Source organism: Athene cunicularia, assembly GCF_003259725.1.
Source record: "Athene cunicularia isolate RWA chromosome 21 unlocalized genomic scaffold, athCun1 chr21_part1, whole genome shotgun sequence".
Lineage (NCBI taxonomy): Eukaryota > Metazoa > Chordata > Aves > Strigiformes > Strigidae > Athene > Athene cunicularia.
The window spans coordinates 1,563,857-1,584,257 of NW_020799127.1; the positions used below are offsets into that span (position 1 = coordinate 1,563,857).

Here is a 20,401-nt window from a genome sequence, read left to right on the forward strand (position 1 = left end):
TTTTTTTTTTTTTTTTAAGCTCTCCAGTTGCCAGAGAGTGGGAGAACAAAGGGAATATGAAAGGATTCAAATTTTTTTTGGCCCTCGACCAAAGGTAAAAAAACTTCTTTCCCCCATCCCCGTTTTCACACATCACATTTTCATTAGGGTCCCGTCCTCCCCCAGGGGGGCAAAATAAACAGAAATATTAAAATATCCCTTTTTTACAGTCTCTTTCCAGGATGGAAAAAAAAAAATACGGCTTCCTTCAGACATTAGGGTATTTTTAGACTTTTTGAAGTGATTAAAAATCTACAACAGCGGTCAGGCTGCAAAGATGGGGTCCCCCCCCACGGCTGCTGGCTCTTCAGCACCCCAAAAATAAGGTGGGTTTTATTTTTATGAGATTAAAAGGTCGAAAACAGCTTTCGTGAGCTCGCCTGCCCCGACCGATGGAGTTTTTAAGGCGACTTTGCAAAGCCCCAAAGAAGGGGTTCAGCCCCATCTGCTGCTGGGGGGGACCCAGCATCCCTGCCTGCTGCAGGGGGCTGGGATGGGGGGGGTGTCTCTCGCCTGGTCCTTACCGCTCTGGGTGTTAGTGCTGGTTCTGCCCTTGCCCACCGCCTTGGTCTCTTCTCTCTGCTTTCAAAAACTCCGAAATGAGAGTTAAAAAAAACCCAAAAACCTCCTACCTCCAACATGGGGGATCCGCTGGGTCCTAATGCCACACCTGAGCCGGCCCCTTCCTCCTCCCAAATTGCTGCCTGCGGGGGGGGGGGGAAATAATAATTTTAAAAAATAATAATTTTAAAAAATAAAAATCAGTAAGCACACATCAATGCAATGGTCGGCAGGGTTAGGGTTTTTTTTCTTCCAGCTGGATTAATTTTAAATTGATTGTAAAAGCAAGGAGGGAGAAGGGTTTTGCACAGCGCCGAGCACACCGGCGCGGTTTAGGCTGGGTTTAGTGCTGCTGGAGGGTGAGATAAAAGGATCATGTCAGGGCATTGCTCTATGATCTCAGCTGCTCTTGTGGGAACCAAGATAAACCCACAAACTTTGGGATTCTGGGATCCCAATCACCCCTCCTGCCTCCAAGCTCAGCATTTGTGTTCCATCTGTCCCCTGAGCAGCGAGGACGCTGCAACCCCGTAAGCTTTATCCCAGGATGGAGGGGAAAAAAAAAAAAAAAATCCCCTTTTTTTCCCACCCAGGCTGAGGATGCTGGAGCAGATCTGCAGCCCCTGTTTGGCGGCAGAGGCAGCATTGCTGACCGTGGGGCCCTCTTTTCCCCAGCTCGCTGGCGGCTTTCCGGAGGACGCGGGATGCCGGCTGCATCCCGGCGAGGCTGGGGATGCTCCCCTAAAACCCCCGAGCCCCGCTGCAACACCCTGCTCGGCGCTGGGGGGTGTAAAAACCTGCAAATTTTAGGCATGTTTAAAACCAGCAAGGGAGCAAACGGAGGGTGCTTAAGGGCTGGGAGGGAGGAAGAAGCTCTCCAGCATGCAGGGGGATGAGCGATGGGAGGAGATGGGGATCTTTCACCCGTGGAGCAGGATTGCACCCACTGCACCAAGCCCACAGTCAGAGATCTGAGTGTTTCTGCAGCCAGGAGGGAGCTGATTTCTTTAAAAATGAGCAAAAAAACCCCAAGTTTTAGACCAGGAGGAGAAGCAGGGGGGGGTTTAAGGTGCTCACATCTCATATCAAACTCGGTTTTCCCGCCTGGAGGATGGATAAAACCATCCAGATGACTCCAAACACATCTAAGAGCTGCTCCATAAAGCTTCTGCCTGTCCCCAAATCCAGCATTGTCCTTGTCCCCAGCCCTATTAACCCCTAGCGAATGGCAGGAACTGCCTGTTAATAATTAAATGGACTTTGCACACCCCCGAGGCTGGGAACACCCTGCAAAATCCAACCAAGCAAAACACCACTGTGTGGGGTGGGGGGGATGGAAAAAACGAAGTGCAAAGAGGTCCCTCACACCTGGGTGCTTTTTGCTTTTAAAATTACCAAGCACAGGCAAAAATCTCTGAGGGTTGTGTGTGTGTTGTTTTTTTTTTTTCTCAGGAAGCCTGGTTTAATAAGTCAAGTCTTGGCTAGGATTTCAGGAAACCTCTTACCTCTGCTTGTGCCTCATTTCCTGATCTAATCCCCAGCTCCCGGAGGGCAGAGAGGCGCCGCTGGCGCTTGGAGGGGTTTAGACTTTCCATGCAGGCGGGTCCCCACAAGAACCAGCCTTCAATCCCAGAGCCAAGCTCAGAGGCAGCTGAAAAACCCTTGGAGGGCAACGCAGACAGCGCATCCCCCCTCCATGGGCATCAGCTCTTCCCCTTTCGGGACGCGGCATCTCCATCTACCGGCTTTTTCTCCATGGAAGGAGCGAGGTTTTGCAGTCTTGGCGAGGACACCTGGGTTTTTCCAGCAATTATTATTATTTTCTAGGAAATTCCAGCTGGAAAAAGGCTTGGGGATGATTTATTCGCTGATGCTGGGTTTGCGCTGCTGAAATCCCAGCAGTGCCGTCCCTGGGCTCAACTCTCTGCATTCAGGCATTGAGGACAGCATCTTCCAGCCCAGATGGAGAAGGAGGTGACCCTAAAAGCTCTTTCACCTGCTCCTTGACTCCATCTGACGCTCACCCGCGCTGCTGATACCATCCTGTCCCAAGCAGTCCATCCATGCCAGGCAGCACAAGCAAGCAGTCAAGAAAATAGTGTTAATTTATTAGACAACACTCACGACAGCACCGTATGGAAACCGAAAGCGGTACGTCATTCTCCTGACTGCACTTACACCTCGATGCACTGGAGTAGAGTTAAAAAATAAAAATTCGGGAGTTTTTTTAATGCTACAAAGGTCCCGTCCGGAAGCAGAAGTGCTCTGCAGGAGCATCGCAAGCGGAAAGGGTGCCCGTGGCTGGTCCCTGGGTGTTGGGGATTGAGCAGCATCCTTGGCAAGCCGGGGACGGGGCGGTCTGTAAACAGTTCCTACACATCTAGGGTGGTCACAGGGGGGAAGCAGAGGGTTGTTTTTTTTTTTTCACAGTGAGCAAAGACGCGAGGGTGGGGTGGGTGCCCTCGCCATGAGAAGATCAGGGACTCTCTTCTTCGTGGTTTTGACCAGGCAGGAGAGTAAAAGGGAGGTGGCGTCCCCCTGTGAAATGGTACCGGAGCCCAGCGTGGCGAGATGGATCCAAGGCTAGCATGGGAGCGGGAGAGGTCCTGGAGGAAGAGCTGAGCTGGACCATTTCTCCTCTTCTGGACTTTCTCCCCCAGTTTGCTTCTCCAGCATCTCCTCCTTTTGGCCACGGCTACGGGACCATCACATGCGGATTCACAGCTGCGATGCTGGGGGACTCCCCATGGGAGCCTGCCCGCCGCACCCCTCGATTTACCAGGATAAATAAATAAGTGACAGTGTCTGAGGGCTGGCAGGCAGCGCTCGCCTGCAGAGCAGGCAGCAGGGAAGCCCCACACATGCTATCTCATGGCGATGGACATCTTGGGTGTAGCAAAGAGCGGTTCATTAAGGGGCGGCCAGGGTGGCTGCTGCTGGCTCAGCTCCTTCTCCAGCCTCTTGAAAAGTTTCTTGGACGCTTTCTTTCGGCGCAGCTTGCGGAGGCAGGAGAGCAAGCCGTGGTCCAGGGCAGTCTGCAGCAAAAATTGGGGGAAGAACAGGTTTTTGGGGAGACTGTGGACCCCAAGGAGATGGCAGAGCTGATGCCAAGGTAAACCCTGCTCCCTCCATGCCAACAACTCCTGGAAAAGGGGTTGCTTGGACAGACCCACAAGGACAACACGCATCCCTTGTGTGCCCAGTGCCCACCCTGGGCTGCCCTACCTCCAGCACAAAGGCGGTGAAGAAGTTGAGGGCAGCTATCCCCAGTAGCAGCAGCTTGAAATTCAAGTCATCGATGCCCTGCAGCTTCAGCAGGGTTTTGGGGAAGCCCAGGGGGTAGAGGGTCAACCATATCATGAGGCCAAAAAGGAGGATGAGGACTACCAAGAATAGCACTGAGGGCGAGAAGGAAGAGGGTGAGAAGGAGGATGAAGTTTTGGTGTCTCTCTTCATCCACGTGGCCAGCATCATCCTCACCGTTGGTGTACAGTGGCTCCCGAAATGGGTACCCCTTGGACATGGCGACGGCCAGGATGAGGTACTGGAAACCCGTGACACAGAAGAGGACTGTGTTCTCGTAGTTGGGCAGGTTCTGGGGAGCCGTCACCGTGCTGTTCAGTGGCACGTACCTGAGCCGGGCAGGGGAGAAGGAAGAGGGTCAGAGGCAAGGAGAGGGTCTAAATAAGGGTTCTCTGTGAGTGTATGGGAGCTGCTGTGTGTGCTTGATGCCAGCTAGAGTTGGCCAAAGCTAAGGATGAGCGCCTGGGTTTCGCTGCAATCCTCTGCGCTGTTCCCATTGCTAAACCCACGTGAAGCCGGGTCCCTTACCAGCTCTGCGAGATGGTGATGAAGTAGCTGAGGACTTGCACGGTGATGAGCAAAGCCGTCTGGAGGACGAGGCTGCCCAGCACCAGGACGCTGATCAACGCCCCTTGGGGCCGCTCCACTCCCAGCTCCTGGGCAGGACCAGTCCGACCCATCAGCACCGCCACAGTGGTGGTGATGATCAGGTCAAAGAAGAGGAACTGGAAATCGCTCAGGTTGGTGTTGATCTGGGAAGGAGAAACCACTCGCTCTCAGTGTGGGGGCTAGGAAAGGGACAGGTTAAAACTCAGCCAGGACAAGGTGACCCAGAGGCATCCCTGAGTGTCGCAGGCATCCGGGCAGCCACAGGACTCACCGTGTAGAGCAGCAGGACGGACACAAACTGCACCAGGCTGTACAGGGCCATGTACTTAAAGACACCGAAGGAGGTGACCAGGGAGCACCTGCCCTCCCTGCAGAGAAAAAGAGAGATTCACCCACCAGCCACAACACCCTGCCCATGAATTGTCCCAAAGAGGGGACAGAGGCACTCATGAGACCCCCTCGCCCCTGATTTTTAATCCCGCAGCCCGAGGCTCCTGGCAGCTCACCGGATGACGGTGGGCACGCACTCGATGTTGGCCACGCAGGAGGTGAACGGTGAGGCCACCGATGCCTCTGCCTCCGACAGCGAGATGCCCACATCGGCTGCCTTCAGAGCCCCGCAGTCGTTGGCACCGTCCCCACACATCCCCACACAGTAGCTGCAGCGAGAAGGGATCCGGTATTTCACGACAGGACAGGGGAAAAGCCCTGGGTCTTTAAGGTTGCACCCTTGTCTTTAGGACGACCCCATTTCTGGGAGAGGGCAGGATGCAATTTCACAGCTGCCAACCACTCCGGCACACAAGAGAAGTCTCCGGGCAGAAGACTAACCCTCTTGCCCTTCTCTGTCCTCCATCCAGCCAGTCACAGAGGGACCTGGAGGGGTTGATTGACAGCTGGCTGAACAGGAGCCAGCAGAGTGCCCAGGTGGCCTAGAAGGCCAATGGCATCCTGGCTTGTGTCAGCACTCGCATGGCCAGCAGGTACAGGGAAGGGATCTGAGCCCTGTGCTCGGCACTGGTGAGGCCGCCCCTTGATGAGTGGGTTCAGTTTTGGGCCCCTCACCCCAAAAAGGCCATTGAAGGACTCGAGCGTGGCCAGAGAAGGGCAACGGAGCTGGGGCAGGGTCTGGAGCACAGGTCTGCTGGGGAGCGGCTGGGGGAACTGGGGGGGTTCAGTCTGGAGGAGAGGAGGCTGAGGGGAGACCTCCTGGCCCTCGGCAACTCCCTGCCAGGAGGGGGCAGAGAGGGGGGATGAGTCTCTGGAGCCAAGGAGCCAGCGCCAGGCCCAGAGGGAATGGCCTCAAGCTGCCCAGGGCAGGGTCAGGCTGGCTCTGAGGAAGGATTTCTGTGCAGAAGGGGCTGTTGGGCGTTGGAATGGGCTGCCCAGGGCAGGGGGGAGTCCCCGGGATCCCTGGAGGGGTTGAAGAGTCGGGCTGAGCCAGCGCTGAGGGATCTGGGGGAGTTGGGAACGGTCAGGGGGAGGTTCATGGTTGGACTGGAGGGGCTTACTTCAGCTCTTGCAGGCTGCACACCAGCTGAGTCTTCTGGTCAGGCGACATGCGGGCAAACACGGTGGCTCGGATAAGGATCTGCAAAGAGGGAAAGGCCACATGTTTGTAACGCAGCCCCCACACCCCTGCACTCCCAGGAGGAGCCTGGTTATTTTGAACTTTACCAGCTCAGCCAGGCAGAGGGCATCCTGCACCGGCCAAAAAAAACCCCACCCCAGGGCATTTTATTTTGGAGCTGTGAGGCTACACAATGAAACCCCAGTGAGGTCAACCTTGCCAGAGGATTCCCCGCTGCCAGACTCACCTTGGGCAGCAGGTCAGCGAAGTGCTCACAAACCACGGCGAAGGATTTGCCGTTCAGCGCAAAGTGGCAGGGCTGTGGCTGCAGGAAGCAGCTGTCCCGCGGGTGCAGACCCTGCCAAGGAAAACGACTCCTTTTTCTGCAGCAGAGCTTCGACTCGTGCTCAAATCCTCGCTGAGCAACGATCTGAACCAGCATCCTCAACCCACACGGAGCAGGAGGTAAAGCAGTTTCCCTTAAACCTTGATTTCAGGCATATAAATGATGGGATTCTGGATAAAAAGCTTGCGTGACCGAGCCCTTCGTGCAGGACCTGAGCAGCACAGTGCTGGCTGCATCCGATGAGGGTGTTTGGAGGCTGATGTGCTCCCAGGGATTAAAAAGAGCAGGTTATCCTCTCCTGAAGCGGGTATTTAATAAGGGGTTAGAATTGCACCCATAATTGCCCCTAAGGCTAAGGATGCTGGGAAAGGCCAGTCCTGCGAGATGACCAGCAGCTTGGGCTTTCCAAACCCCCCCCCAAAACGTTGCCTTGGGACTCACCTCCACCTGCTCTTCGCCCTGGGAGTGCTCGGCGAGGATGAATTTCAGAGTGGCGGGTTTGTCGTGGCTGGGCGGGGAGGCGGTGACGAAGATCACCCGCTCCTTCGGCTCCACCATGCGGCAGCTCCTGGCCACGTTCACGGCCGTCAGCATGTTGTCTCCTAGCAGAGAGAGGCGGCGGGGCTGAGTAACCGCCAGCGGTGTTGGCTAGCCGGCGCTGGCAAGAGGCTCGCATGGGTGCGAGCCAAGAAGAGCAGCTCAAACCTGCCGCGTCCCCTCTCCCAGCCACCACAGCCACTTTGGGGGGCTCTTTGCTTCCCTCTGTTTGGGAGGAGAGCTCCAAAATCTCCTTTCTGCCCTACCCCAGGGAACGGCAGCAGCTTCAACCCCTGGTGGTGCTGCTTGCCTTGCTGCAGAACACCCGAAGGTGACTTCCACGTCCCCCCATTAGCTGTGCAATTCGGGGTGCTCACGAGATACCGACGTTTCTGGGATCGGCGATGAAACCATGAGCAGTTTTGTGGTTTAAGCTGCCCACCCCAGGTCTGTGGGTTCACGCTGCATCCATGAAAAAGCAGCCTGCACCCTTCCACACCCTGCCTGCCACGAGCTCAGCAGCAAGGCAGTGTGAACAAGTAGTCAGGATGCACAAAACCACAGCCCAGGAGTCCTTGCTGTGTCTCCCACTCATTTCTGGTGGAGAAACCCTTCACCCTTTGCACAATGTTGTCCACGTCCCAGTTTGTCCCCAAGCCCAGCATCCCCATTCCCCTCCGCAGGGTTACCTGTCACCATGACAGGGCGGATGTTGGCGTTCCTCAGGAGGTGAATCACGGGTGCAGACTCTGGCTTGAGGACGTTTTTCATGACGAGGAACCCCAGGAAGGTCAGGCTGCTCTCCACGGCATCCCTGGTGGGATATAATGAGCCGTTCAACACCGCCTTCAACACAGGGCAGAGAGGATCAATTGGTATAAACAGCTAAAAATCCATCTGGGGGGGCAAAGAGCCGTTGCTTTAGGGTCAGGGTTTAATTCCTTGCAGGCTGCAGGGCAGCAAAGCATCCCATGAGGCAGAGCGAACAAGATCTGAACAGAGACAAGTTGATGGCACCAACCTCGGGAGCTGCAGGGCCTCCTCAAAGGTGGTCACTGTGCTCAGGGGTTTGCAAGCCAGACCCAAGACCCGGAAACCGTCCGTGGTGTAGTATCGCAGCATCTGGGAGAAATCCACGGGCACTGCCAGCCACGAGGGGAAAAGCAAGGTCAGAACAGTTCCTGAATGAACCTGGGCTATGTAGGCCTGGTGAGGGGAGCCAGGGCTCGAGCTCCCAATGGACCGAAGGGCTCTGGGTGCTCATCCAGACTCCAACCCCCTTCCCTGTCTTCCGGCCGGAGCTAGTGCCTGTAGGAACTGCCTCACACATCACTGGGGGTAATTCCTTGTGGGGATGAGCTGCAGGGATGCAGACGGATGCAGAACCAGCTGCTTCTCAGCTGGGGAGAGACAACAAACCACTGTCCCCCCAGCACGTACCCGTTTCCTTCCTGCAAAGGCTGGCCACCATCTCCGGGGCACCCTTGACGTAGACGTGGGCTGAGGCTTCACCGGGCACCTTCACCAGGACACTCATCCTCTGCAAGGTGGAGGAGAAGGGGAAACGCCGGAGGATCCCCACGGGCGACTGGTGCTTCTGTGTAGGAGAGGGAGCAGCTGTGGGGACCAGGTGGGAACTTCTCTGGGGGAGGTACAACCTCTCCGGGGGCTGGGAAGCACAACCACCCTTTGAGGGCTGTAAGGAACTGAAGGAAGAAATGCCTCAAACATTCATCGGCACAGAAAATCCTAAAGAAAAGCTGTGGCCTTTGGATTAGTCAAAGGAATGTCACCCAAAGAAGCGGGAAGGGATTGAAGGCTGCACCCCCCACTCCCTTGCAGTTGCGTTGAAAACTCCTTAGATAAGCCTCAAAGGGGGAGACACTGACTGAGCTAAACCCTGCAAGCCAGACACCATGCCTGCCTTGCTAATGACTCGCTAATGACTAATGGACCTTGCCACTGAAGTGGTAACAAGAACTTATAAGAGGTGGTGATCGATGACTGAAAAGATCTCTGAGAACAGAGGAAAAACCCAAGCTGGGCAAAGACCACTGACTCAACTGGAACCCCTGCTCCGCTTTTTTTCCTCATCTCTCATTGAAATGAATCTGTGGAATACCCGCCCCTTCCTCATCTAGTATGCTAATCAGCTATTAAGAGGAACTTAAAAGGGCAACAGAAACTTTGCTGTGTGTGCACCCACCACCCAGGATTACCGGACCTGAGACAATGCTGGATCCAGGTGTGGGGGTGCGGATGTCTTTGATTCCCTTCCCCTTCCCCTTCCTTTCCTTCTTAGATTTGTAAGAGACCACATTGCTTATTATCTTTTTCCAAGTTTACATTGTTTTCTACTGCTAGTAAAACATTTTAACTAGTTGTTTGGTGTCATTTCACCTTAATTTAACCTGAGGGGATCACAGAACCCTTGCGATTCTCTGGGCTCCCAGTCTGGGTCATGACAAGGGCGCAGACCCAGTGGCTTGGGGAACCTCAGCCTCTCTGGTCAACGGGACCTACCCTGTCTCGTGGCTGTTCTTCCTCAGGCGGAGGTTTCATCACAGCCAAGACCTTCGTCCCAAACTGCTGGAAGGCGGGCAGCTCACCTTCTTCCTCCTCCATCATTTCCAGGTGCTGAAACCAAGGCAGATGCTGAGCTGGCAAAGCCCCATCCACCCCACAGATGGTTTTACACACCCCCTTCTCCTGGCAGAGCAAGATGTGTGCCACCTCTCTCTTTATGGATACGTAACTTTGCCCACTGCTTGTCTTACCCAGCCCGTAGACTCCACCATTTTGAGGTCCACGGGGTCCCCGACGGGCTGCGCCCGCAGCAGTGAGACGGTGTGGCAGGCAGCCAGAGAGTAGAGCAGGGGACCGGCGGGCAGGCAGCGGGGCTCGTGGATGAGGGGCATGAAGTGGTTGTTCTCCAGTGCGACCACCCCCCAGACATCCAGACCTTCCTCTGTCAGGGTTCCTGTCTGCGGGGAGAGCGCAGTGGGGTCCAGGCCAGCCCCCCGCAAGCTGGACACCGTGATCTCGCAGTGCTACTCCAGACTCACCTTGTCGAAGCAAACCAGGCGGATCTTCCCGCAGAGGTTGATACGGGGAGGGCTGATGCAGAAGATGCCCTGTTTCTTCAGCCTGTTCTGGGCATAGATGGTGCCCACCGTCATCGCAGCTGGCAGAGCTGGGGGCACGATGACGGTGACGAGGTCAAGGGCACGGATGATGATTTGCCCCACGGGGACCTGGCAGGCGAGGAAGAAGAGGGGTGGGTGTCCTGAGAGCCTTCATCCATCTCCACCCGCATCGGCTGATGGCCCCAGTGCCAGCCTGAGCTCGAGGATTCACCAGCTCCAGCAACCCTACCTGGTTTTTAACCAAGATGAGGATGCTGTACAGCGTGCCAATAAAAGCTGTGCAGAGGGAGAACAGGCTTGATTACAAAGCAAAGCAAATGAAGGGTGGGTTCAACCATTTAAGAGGGAGTTTGGCTGCTCCTGGCCATGCCTCCATGTTCAGACGTACCCAGGATGGAAAGGAACAGGACAAACTTCACAGCATCCTTGTAGAACTTGAAGCTCACGGGTTTGGGGTAGAGGATGGAGCTGATGAGATCCCCTTTGGCCGTGCAAAACCCTGCAGGATACGGCCAGAAATTAAGCACATGTAAAGCCACCGCTCTGAAGGATGCGGCTTAATCCCGGCTTTTCCCCTTAAACCATTACCTGTGCGGGTCACCACAGCCAGCACTTCTCTGCCCACGTAGGACTTGGCTTGGATGACCTGAGTCCCACAGAACAAGGTGTGTCGCCTGTGCTCCTCGGGGGAATAGACAGTGCTGGCTGCCTGGCTGCCAGCTGGGAGGGGGGTTTTCATCACCGGCACGCTCTCCCCTGCGGTGAGGGACAGCATGGAGGGAGGTTTCACAGAATCACAGAATCATCTGGGTTAGAAAAGACCTTGAAGCTCCTAGGGTCCAACCATTAACCTCCCCCTGACCCTTCCCAACTCCACCAGATCCCTCAGCGCTGGGTCAGCCCGACTCTTCAGCCCCTCCAGGGATCCCGGGGACTCCCCCCTGCCCTGGGCAGCCCATTCCAACGCCCAACAGCCCCTTCTGCACAGAAATCCTTCCTCAGAGCCAGCCTGACCCTGCCCTGGGCAGCTTGAGGCCATTCCCTCGGGGCCTGGCGCTGGGGCCTTGGCTCCAGAGACTCATCCCCCCTCTCTGCCCCCTCCTGGCAGGGAGTTGCAGAGGGCCAGGAGGTCTCCCCTCAGCCTCCTCTTCTCCAGACTGAACCCCCCCAGTTCCCCCAGCCGCTCCCCAGCAGACCTGTGCTCCAGACCCTGCCCCAGCTCCGTTGCCCTTCTCTGGCCACGCTCGAGTCCTTCAATGGCCTTTTTGGGGTGAGGGGCCCAGAACTGAACCCACTCATTGAGGGGCGGCCTCCCCAGTGCCGAGCACAGGGCTCAGATCCCTTCCCTGTCCCTGCTTATCACCCTGGGGGGTCAGGATCCAACCAGCCTGGATGGGAAGGGGCTGCTGTAGGGCCTCTTAGATGCAAGGCTTGTCCTCTCCCCCCAAATCCCCAGCGAAAGCCAGGGTGGCGAAGGCGTGCAGCTCGCGGGGTGCTGGATCTCTCACCCGTCAGCATGCTCTCATTGACCATGCACTCGCCCGTCAGCAGCGCGGCGTCACAAGGGACCAGCATCCCGTCCACTGGGAGGCTGATGCAATCGCCTGGCACCAGGTCTGCAGAGCTCACCACCATCTCCTCTGGAAAAAAAGCACAGTCGTGCTCAGACACTTCATCCCAGCACCCTCCCAAACGGCTTCATGCCAGGAGCCCTCGCTCCTCGCCGGCGTCATGCTCACCTCCGTTGGGGCGATGGACTCGGACCCCCACCGACATCTTGGCCATGGTTTGCAGTGTGGTGCTTTGCTGCGAAGGGAGGGAGCAGTCACAGAATCACAGAATCATTGAGGTTGGAAAAGCCCCTCAGGATCATCGAGTACAACCCTCAGCCCGACTCTACAAAGTTCTCCCCTACCCCACATCCCCCCACAGCTCATCCAAACGTCCCTTAAACACACCCAGGGAGGTTACTGCTCCAGGCAGCAAGGTCTGATGCTGTCTGGTCAACGGATTGGGGCTGGCAAGGTCAGTCTGGGCCCTCAGAGACAGGGGCATGGAAAATCAGGATGAGGCAGAAGTAAGGAATGAGGGATGAGGAAAGGAAAATGACATTTGGGGCACGTAGGGCAAGATTTAACTCGTGAGGATCTTTCAGAGCAGCCTTCAGGCTCTAGTTTGGGAAGGGAGATGTCCCAGCCAGCTGCAAGCCCAGACCCAGCAAGGGGTTGGGATGAGATGGCGTCGACTCTCCTGCCCTTTCCACGAAGCCAACATAAACCCATCCATGTGAGCCAACCGGAGGGAAACACGTCGTCCTGCTTGCCATGCAGCCGGAGCAAACGTGTTCTACCAGGCGGTCTGGTCCTACCCAGACATGGCAGCATCTGCTGTTGGGGGGGGAGCGCAGCCAGAAAAACACCCCAGGGCTGGAAGAAACAAAAGGACAAGACTGGCTCAATGCAAGGTGAGGACGTGGAAGACAGGGATTCAGGCTCTGCCGTTGCTGGTAACCCCAGGGAAATCACTCTTGTGCATCAGACGCTTGAAATGGGTGAGAAAATAAAGTCCTCATAAGCGAGGCACCCTCCCAGTAGATCTGTCCACCTCAAACTGGTTTCAGTTTGGATTTGTAGGGAAGGTTTGCCCACGAGGAGGAAGCCAGCAGCACAGCCAGCGTTTTCTTTGCCACGTGCTGACGACACCGGCTGAGGCAAGGGCGGTCAAACCCTTCCAGCAAGGCGGGTTTCTCCCCTACTTGGGCAGGCATCGCCCTGACCTCTCCTGCACTCACTTTTGCAAGACCTCACTGTATGCCAAAACCACCTGCCAAGCTGGAGATAAATGCCCGGTAGCTTCAGGGAGCATCCTTGTGAGGGGGGAGGAAAAAAGGTCGTTTATATCCAAAACTCCCATTTTCCCCAAATTGTGGTTAAATAAAGGGCTCTTGCCTCCTCAGGGAGAGAGGGGCTGTGCTTCTCGCAGCCCATCATCCCTGTTTGGTGTGTTAAGCCAGGATTAGAGAATCTCCCACCCCTTGAGCCAGTCTGCCAAGCTGGCAGTGCTAAACCTGGGTACTCTTAAATTAAGCAGCACTGGAAGAAAATAAAAACAGGGTGAGGTTTAACCCTCAACTACTACTATGCTGGAGCAAAAGATGGGTGAAGGGGGCCTGAGGGGTGGCGAGCGGGGTCACCACGGTGGCAGGGACAGTGGTGACAGGGACCACGGCAGTGGCACAGCCAGGCAAGCCCCACAGAGCCCAGTCTGGGCACCCAACGAGCCTTATGGGAAGCCACGGTGTGGTCACACTCCTGCCTTTCCTGCCACAAAGCTCTTCCTCTCTCGTGCCCATGCTGCCCTTGAGAAACTCCTCCACGCTCTCTGGGGCAAATTTGAAAGGAAACGGGCAAAGGTTGCACAGGCTGCATCACTTCCGTGTGCCACAGAATGAGAAACGCTGCTGACACGAGGGATGCAGGGTGCTGCGGGCACTTTCTCCAATGCAGTGTCGCACTGAGCACAAGGCTGAACCTAAATCCAACCCTGCGAATGGTCTGTAAGGCCAAGCCACGGTTGGAAGCGATGCTGATTCAGGGTTCATTTACCCAACGTCGCATGACATCCTTTATCACAGAATCACAGAATCATCTGGGTTGGAAAAGCCCTTGAAGCTCCTCCAGTCCAACCATGAACCTCACCCTGACCCTTCCCAACTCCCCCAGATCCCTCAGCACTGGCTCAGCCCGACTCTTCAACCCCTCCAGGGATCCCGGGGACTCCCCCCTGCCCTGGGCAGCCCATTCCAACGCCCAACAGCCCCTTCTGCACAGAAATCCTTCCTCAGAGCCAGCCTGACCCTGCCCTGGGCAGCTTGAGGCCATTCCCTCGGGGCCTGGCGCTGGGGCCTTGGCTCCAGAGACTCATCCCCCCTCTCTGCCCCCTCCTGGCAGGGAGTTGCAGAGGGCCAGGAGGTCTCCCCTCAGCCTCCTCTTCTCCAGACTGAACCCCCCCAGTTCCCCCAGCCGCTCCCCAGCAGACCTGTGCTCCAGACCCTGCCCCAGCTCCGTTGCCCTTCTCTGGCCACGCTCGAGTCCTTCAATGGCCTTTTTGGGGTGAGGGGCCCAGAACTGAACCCACTCATTGAGGGGCGGCCTCCCCAGTGCCGAGCACAGGGCTCAGATCCCTTCCCTGTCCCTGCTTATCACCCTGGGGGGTCAGGATCCAACCAGCCTGGATGGGAAGGGGCTGCTGTAGGGCCTCTTAGATGCAAGGCTTGTCCTCTCCCCCCAAATCCCCAGCGAAAGCCAGGGTGGCGAAGGCGTGCAGCTCGCGGGGTGCTGGATCTCTCACCCGTCAGCATGCTCTCATTGACCATGCACTCGCCCGTCAGCAGCGCGGCGTCACAAGGGACCAGCATCCCGTCCACTGGGAGGCTGATGCAATCGCCTGGCACCAGGTCTGCAGAGCTCACCACCATCTCCTCTGGAAAAAAAGCACAGTCGTGCTCAGACACTTCATCCCAGCACCCTCCCAAACGGCTTCATGCCAGGAGCCCTCGCTCCTCGCCGGCATCATGCTCACCTCCGCTGGGGCGATGGACTCGGACCCCCACCGACATCTTGGCCATGGTTTGCAGTGTGGTGCTTTGCTGCGAAGGGAGGGAGCAGTCACAGAATCACAGAATCATTGAGGTTGGAAAAGCCCCTCAGGATCATCGAGTACAACCCTCAGCCCGACTCTACAAAGTTCTCCCCTACCCCACATCCCCCCACAGCTCATCCAAACGTCCCTTAAACACACCCAGGGATGGGGACTCCACCCCCTCCCTGGGCAGCCTATTCCACTCTCTGACCGCTCTTTCTATGAAACATTTTTTCATGTCCAGTCTGAGCCTCCCCTGTTGCAGTTTCAAGCCGTTCCCTCTTGCTCTGTCACTAATTCCCTGTGGGAAGAGCCCAGCCCCAACCTCTCTGCAATGTCCTGTCAGGAGCTGCAGAGAGGGATGAGGTCTCCCCTCAGCCTCCTCCTCCTCACACTGAACACTCCCAGCTCCTTCACTGGCTTTGATTGATTCTCCAGGCCCTTCCCCAGCCTCGTTGCCCTCCTCTGCCCTCGCTCCAGCCCCTCGCCCAAGGGCAGCTCAAAAAGCACAGCATCCACAAAACAGGTCTCAAAGTCTCGGGCCCATAGAAAGGAAAAGGAAACCTGCCCCACTGTTGGAGTATGGGTTGTCCTCCCCCAGCTGGGCTCAGAGGGAGTTCAGCATCAGAACAGATGTCAAGCGGCATCAGAAAATGGGCTCTTACACCAGAGCTGCTTGTCCCAAATAAGCCCACCACCAACCTTCCTCGTCTCGTAGAGGGACAGCCCTAAGGAGATGGTGGAGATGAGGAAGATGCAGGCAGCGTAGTAGTAATAGGCGTCACAGACCCACAGCACGATGCTGAACACTTGGAAGATGTAGAAGGGATTGAGCACCTGGAAAGGAACAAGGAGAGAGAGAAGGTTTTGGGAAGGGAGAACTTCCTCCAGCCCACTGTCAGACCTCCAGGCTCCTTGAGGAACAACAGCTTCTGCAGAGGAGAAGCTGGCCCTTCCCTGGGGCTGGGGATGAGCCAGCAGACTTCTTACAAACCCTCCGTCCTCCGCCACCCTGCTTATGTTTGATAGTCCTGAGGATGCTCAGCCACCCCTGCAATTACCTGGGAAAGCTCCTGTCTGAGCTAAGACGCAGGATGGGTCCCCCCTACAGCTGTTCCAGCTCTGCCTTCTCTGACTTCTGCCCAAGCTGCCTAAAGTCCTCTCTGTGTCAGAGAAGAAGGGCCCACAAAGCACTTCCAGTGAGGGACGTGGAGCAGGGGAAGGATCTGCCCTGGGACAACTCGCCCTTTGGAAGCACGGCCCGTCGATGCACACCTCCTCCACCAACAGCCTCGCGTAGGACTTGACTGGCACCTCGATCAGGTTTGGTCCGTATATCTTCCTTCTGCAAAGAGGAGAGAAAAGCATGGGGGAAGCAAATGCATAGTAGGGAAGAGCCACATTTCCAGCCCAAAGGGCCCTCATGCTGCCCAGACCTCCACAGGAGCCCCGTTACGTGGAGAAGCCAAGCCAGGGCAATCCAGCCCACAGAGCTGTCCTCTGTTTTGAGGTCTGAATGCAGCATTTGGTGGCCCCTGGAAAACCCTCGTCTGTGCTCCCTGCATGTCCCATGAAGCTGGTAGATCCCCACCTGGTGTTGTGGTCTTGCTGGTCAAGCCCAGCCTGGGAGAGGTGGAGATCTGCGCAGGTCCAGCCTTCATCCAAGACACTGGCAAGCCCGAGAGAAAAGAAAAACAGAGGCAAAATGGAGTCAAAATCATCAGGAGCCTGGCTCTGTGGAACAAACACCCCGTCCAAGTCCTTGGTGACAAAAAACAACATTTAGGAAAGGGAGAGCATCTTGTTCCTCGGCCTCTGACACAGCTCACGGGCGCCAAGGAGCGGGAACAAAAGGGGCACAGTTTGGAGAGCCGCGAGCAGCACAGCGCCATGGGGACCAACCCAGCACGGGGCAGCTGCCAAACTAATTCACCCGGTTTCCTCTGCCCACAAAGACGGGCAACAACAACAACTTGTGGGGGGGAGAGGCAGCGCAGCTTCCCTGACCCAGCTCCCCGGGGATGGTCTCCAAAGGCTTTGCAGCATGCAGAAAAGCTCCAGCACGGCTGTGTGACTTCCAGCTGGGTCAGGGCCATTTTGGGGGGTTGAGGGGCCAAGATAAGCATCAGAGAGATGCAGAGAGGTTTGTTGTGGCATGGGGGCACAGAAAAAATACCTGACTTTGCAGAATGCCTGCCGCCGTTCAATCCAGATGTAGCGCATGCCCTCGAAGAGATAGTACCGCAAGATGTTCTTCTGAGCAGAGCGGGATATTAAAAATAAGGTGTTGGTGGGACACAAGGGGAGCCCCCGCCAAGGGAGAGGAATTAGGGGGTGGAGGTGGGAAGGGTCGCTAGTGTTACCTCTTCCTTGTCATGGAGCTGGATGGTGTCCCGGCTCTCCTCCTCATCTGACACGCCGATGGCGATGCTGGTTCTCCGGTCCTCCAGCCTGGCCCCAGGGTGTTGCTCCAGGCTGCTCAGGGTGGAAAACCAAGGGTCAGACCCTCCCTGTCCACCTGCGCTGCTGCAAACGTCCCCCTCCCTCGAAGCCAAAAGCTTAGGCGAGCCCCTGCCCGCTGGCATCGCCGTGGGGACGTGGGCCCAGCTCACCTGCCCTCGCCCAGCGTCTCCGTGTGCACGCGGGTGGTGAAGCACTGTCCGAATCGGTCCTGAAACACAGGCATGGGTCTGAGCAGAGGGAAATGGGGAGCTCCCCGCATGTCCCCCCTGTTCCTTCAAATGGGGACAGCGCCGCAGGCAGGCAGGGAGTCCCTGGCCAACCGTCCCAGATGGCAGCTGGGATTCAGAGACAATAAAGAGAAACGCAAAGCCAAGCTGGCTGCTAAAGAAGAGGAAATCACAAAATTATTCCAGGAATATAAAAATTATTCAAATAATTAAAATAAATCATTAAAATAATAATTATTCCTGGAATAATTTGGCTCTGGGGTAGTGCATTCCTTGATGAAAGGAGATGTCAAACACAATTAGGGAGGGGAGGGTGACAAGCAGCAAGGAACATGCCCAGGGTCCCCCTGGGAAGGCAGTGGCAGAGCCCAAACCCAGACCCCTGGACACTTCTGGGGACTCACTCTGATGATGACCCAGTCGGCCTGGCCGAGGGCGCAGGGCTTGCACTTGGCCTGCACCTCCAGGCTCGGCTTCCAGTGGAAGAGGACGAGAAGCAGCCCTGCCGTCAGCACAGAGCAAGCGTGGCACAGGGCCACCCGCCACGTCTTGGTCTGGTAGCCCGTGACCTCCTAGAAGAAAGGAGGTCACCTTTACAGAGATGCTTATTCATAAAGTAAACTGAAATTAAGATTATCAAGCATCTAAATCCTAAACTGATAAAAGCCCTAAGATTCCTGGCATCATTTAACACCAGGCAGGTGACAACCAAGTAGCTTTGAGGCTGGAAAACCACCGTCTTGTGCTGGGTGTTGTAGATACCGTGGGTTTTGTGCCACCCCTTCCCGAGCGTGCCTTCCTCCCCACAACGAAGCCCTCGGAGACCTACCATGCGGGATTTCTCAGCGTCTGGCTGCAGCGTCCCGTACCCTGGCCGCTGGTTCCCCAGCAGCCTGGTGCTGTCTGCAAAGTCAAAGAACAGCGGGGGGAGAAAAAAAAATAAGGCGAGCTGATCTGTGGGGTTATTTAGGAGATGCCACCACGGTGATGGGCTCCCAGTGGCAGCGATGACATCCCCAGATCACTGCTGGAAGGTGTCTGGACTCGGTGTCCCCTCTGCCATCCACCCGGGGTGCTCGGCCACCTCTGCCGTGCAAGGGGATGCCGTGGGCATGGGGTACCCCAGCACCGCCCGGTCACTCTCCCGTGGCACGTGACGGTCACGCGAGCGATGCCAAAGGAGGCCGGGGAGAAAAGCTGGCATAAAACCAGCAGCTTAGCAGCCGGGGGAAGGGAGCAGGGCTGGTGCAGAGCCAGATCAAGCGCAGGGAGAGCTCTCCCAGCCCCTTTTCATGCTTGTTTGCTCCTTGTGTTTCCTCCTGCACGGAGGATGTGGTCACAAAATTTGCTTTTTCTAGGTTTAACAATGCCCAGCGTGGCTCAGCACCTCCAATTCCTGCCGGTCTCTGCTGCACCCCAATTCCCAGCCTGGGAGACGGGGATCACAGGAGGCATTGCTGTAATCATCCCAGGTGGGATTTTGATCATCACCCTCTGTCCCAGGAAGCTGCACCCACTTATGCCCTAAATCCACACCGGATTACAAGCCGTAGTGTCCCAACTCCAGGATCTTAAAGCAGCAGCAGCAACGAGATAACACTTGGCACAAACACGAACCCAGGAGCTAGTTCCCACCCTTGGGACAAGCAGAAAACTTCCTGGCTGGGCTGGGTTCAGGTTTCTAGGAGGGCACTCAGACCGGCTTAACGATTTACACGCCGGGTGGGAGCCTGTACACCCGTTCTCTGCTGGAAAAGCTACCCCGGCTGGATTCCTGCCACTCCCTGCTCCGACCCCAAAGCTCGTCTGCAGGTGACAAAAGTAATTAATTAAAACCATCCTCCGGTTTTGACAACCGCCGGTGACGGGGTGTCCACCTTGCCAAGTGGCCCAGTGGGTAGCCAGCTCCCAAAATGCAGCCGGTGCCACTCCAAGCGAGAAGTTTTGGGTTGAGGAAGTGGGGGATGAGCCCAAGGGATGGTTTATTAAAATAAAAACCCTCCCAGGAGCCAAAACGAACGGCTGTGAAGCTCGCCAAGGGCCCGCGAGGAGATGGGACGCCAGATCTCCCCACTGGCAGCGTCAAAGCCTGCGAAACGCACCGATTCCAGGCGAAACGGGCACGGCAGGGTGAGGAGGAGCGTGTGCTGCCCTTCCAGAGAGCAGAACAGAGGAGAGGGCAAGGGGGTGCCTCATACAAAGGCTTTTCCCCAGCGCCGTCTGACGGGTTTGCAGGAGGGGGGGAAGTATCAAACCAAGCTGAAAACAACCCAGTTTGCTTTCTGCACCTCCCCAGCAAGAAGCACAGCCCACCTCTCCACCTGAACTCTGCTGTTAGCAACAACAAAATTATTAGGACTTTCTCGACTCTGTGAGCAGTAAATCTCCTGGAGGAGAGCGCAAGCACGGCCGCAGCCGGCTCTGTCCTGCCGAGCTGCAGCTCTTGTCCAACCCCATCTCCGTCCCCGTGGGTTTTCTCCCCTCCCGCTCCCATCCCGGCTGCTCCCCGGAAAGACAGCGAGCGAGAACGGGCTCTCACCTCGACTCCCCGCGCCTCACCCCGCCGCTTGCGCAAGCGGAGCCGTCCCCGGGTGGGATGGGATCGGTACAACCGCCACCACCTGCCCGCCGGAGGACGTGTCCGGGAAGCTGTCGGAGGGGAGGGCAGAGCGCCGCGAAGCTGCGCTACCAGTTTGAATCGCGGCGCAGCGGCCACACCTCGTCGGCAAACACGGCGTGGAGGCACCCGGCCACCCCTCCTCCCGCTCCCGAAGCTGGGGGGGGTTTTCCCCTGAGCTCATCTGGAGAGCCCTGGGGAAAAGATTTGCTTCTCTCTCTGCTGCTGAAGGGGGATTGTGGGGAGGGGAACGGCCGGGAGCGGCTGCAAACTCAGGGAGGGTCAGCGATGCACCAGCCTGGCTGGCAGAGGGAAGAGGGGAGCCACCATTCCCCGCTGATG

General features: G+C 56.7%; 1 protein-coding gene across 1 annotated transcript; it reads right to left on the reverse strand.

Annotated features, from left to right (window-relative positions):
• Positions 1–2,687: 2,687 nt before the first annotated feature.
• On the reverse strand, positions 2,688–18,463 carry ATP13A2 (ATPase cation transporting 13A2; the record flags this gene model as incomplete). Its single annotated transcript, XM_026862920.1, has 28 exons — positions 2,688–3,635; positions 3,826–3,998; positions 4,081–4,232; positions 4,432–4,655; positions 4,784–4,880; positions 5,019–5,171; positions 6,024–6,103; positions 6,330–6,440; positions 6,870–7,030; positions 7,655–7,779; positions 7,987–8,107; positions 8,406–8,562; positions 9,489–9,602; positions 9,743–9,949; positions 10,031–10,219; positions 10,341–10,387; positions 10,500–10,610; positions 10,700–10,867; positions 14,462–14,593; positions 14,693–14,759; positions 15,455–15,589; positions 16,028–16,097; positions 16,344–16,421; positions 16,929–17,005; positions 17,116–17,227; positions 17,365–17,423; positions 17,847–18,014; positions 18,272–18,463. Coding segments are annotated over 28 exons (3,651 nt in total), but the record flags the coding sequence as incomplete, so codon positions are not given.
• Between the last annotated feature and the right edge of the window lie 1,938 nt (positions 18,464–20,401).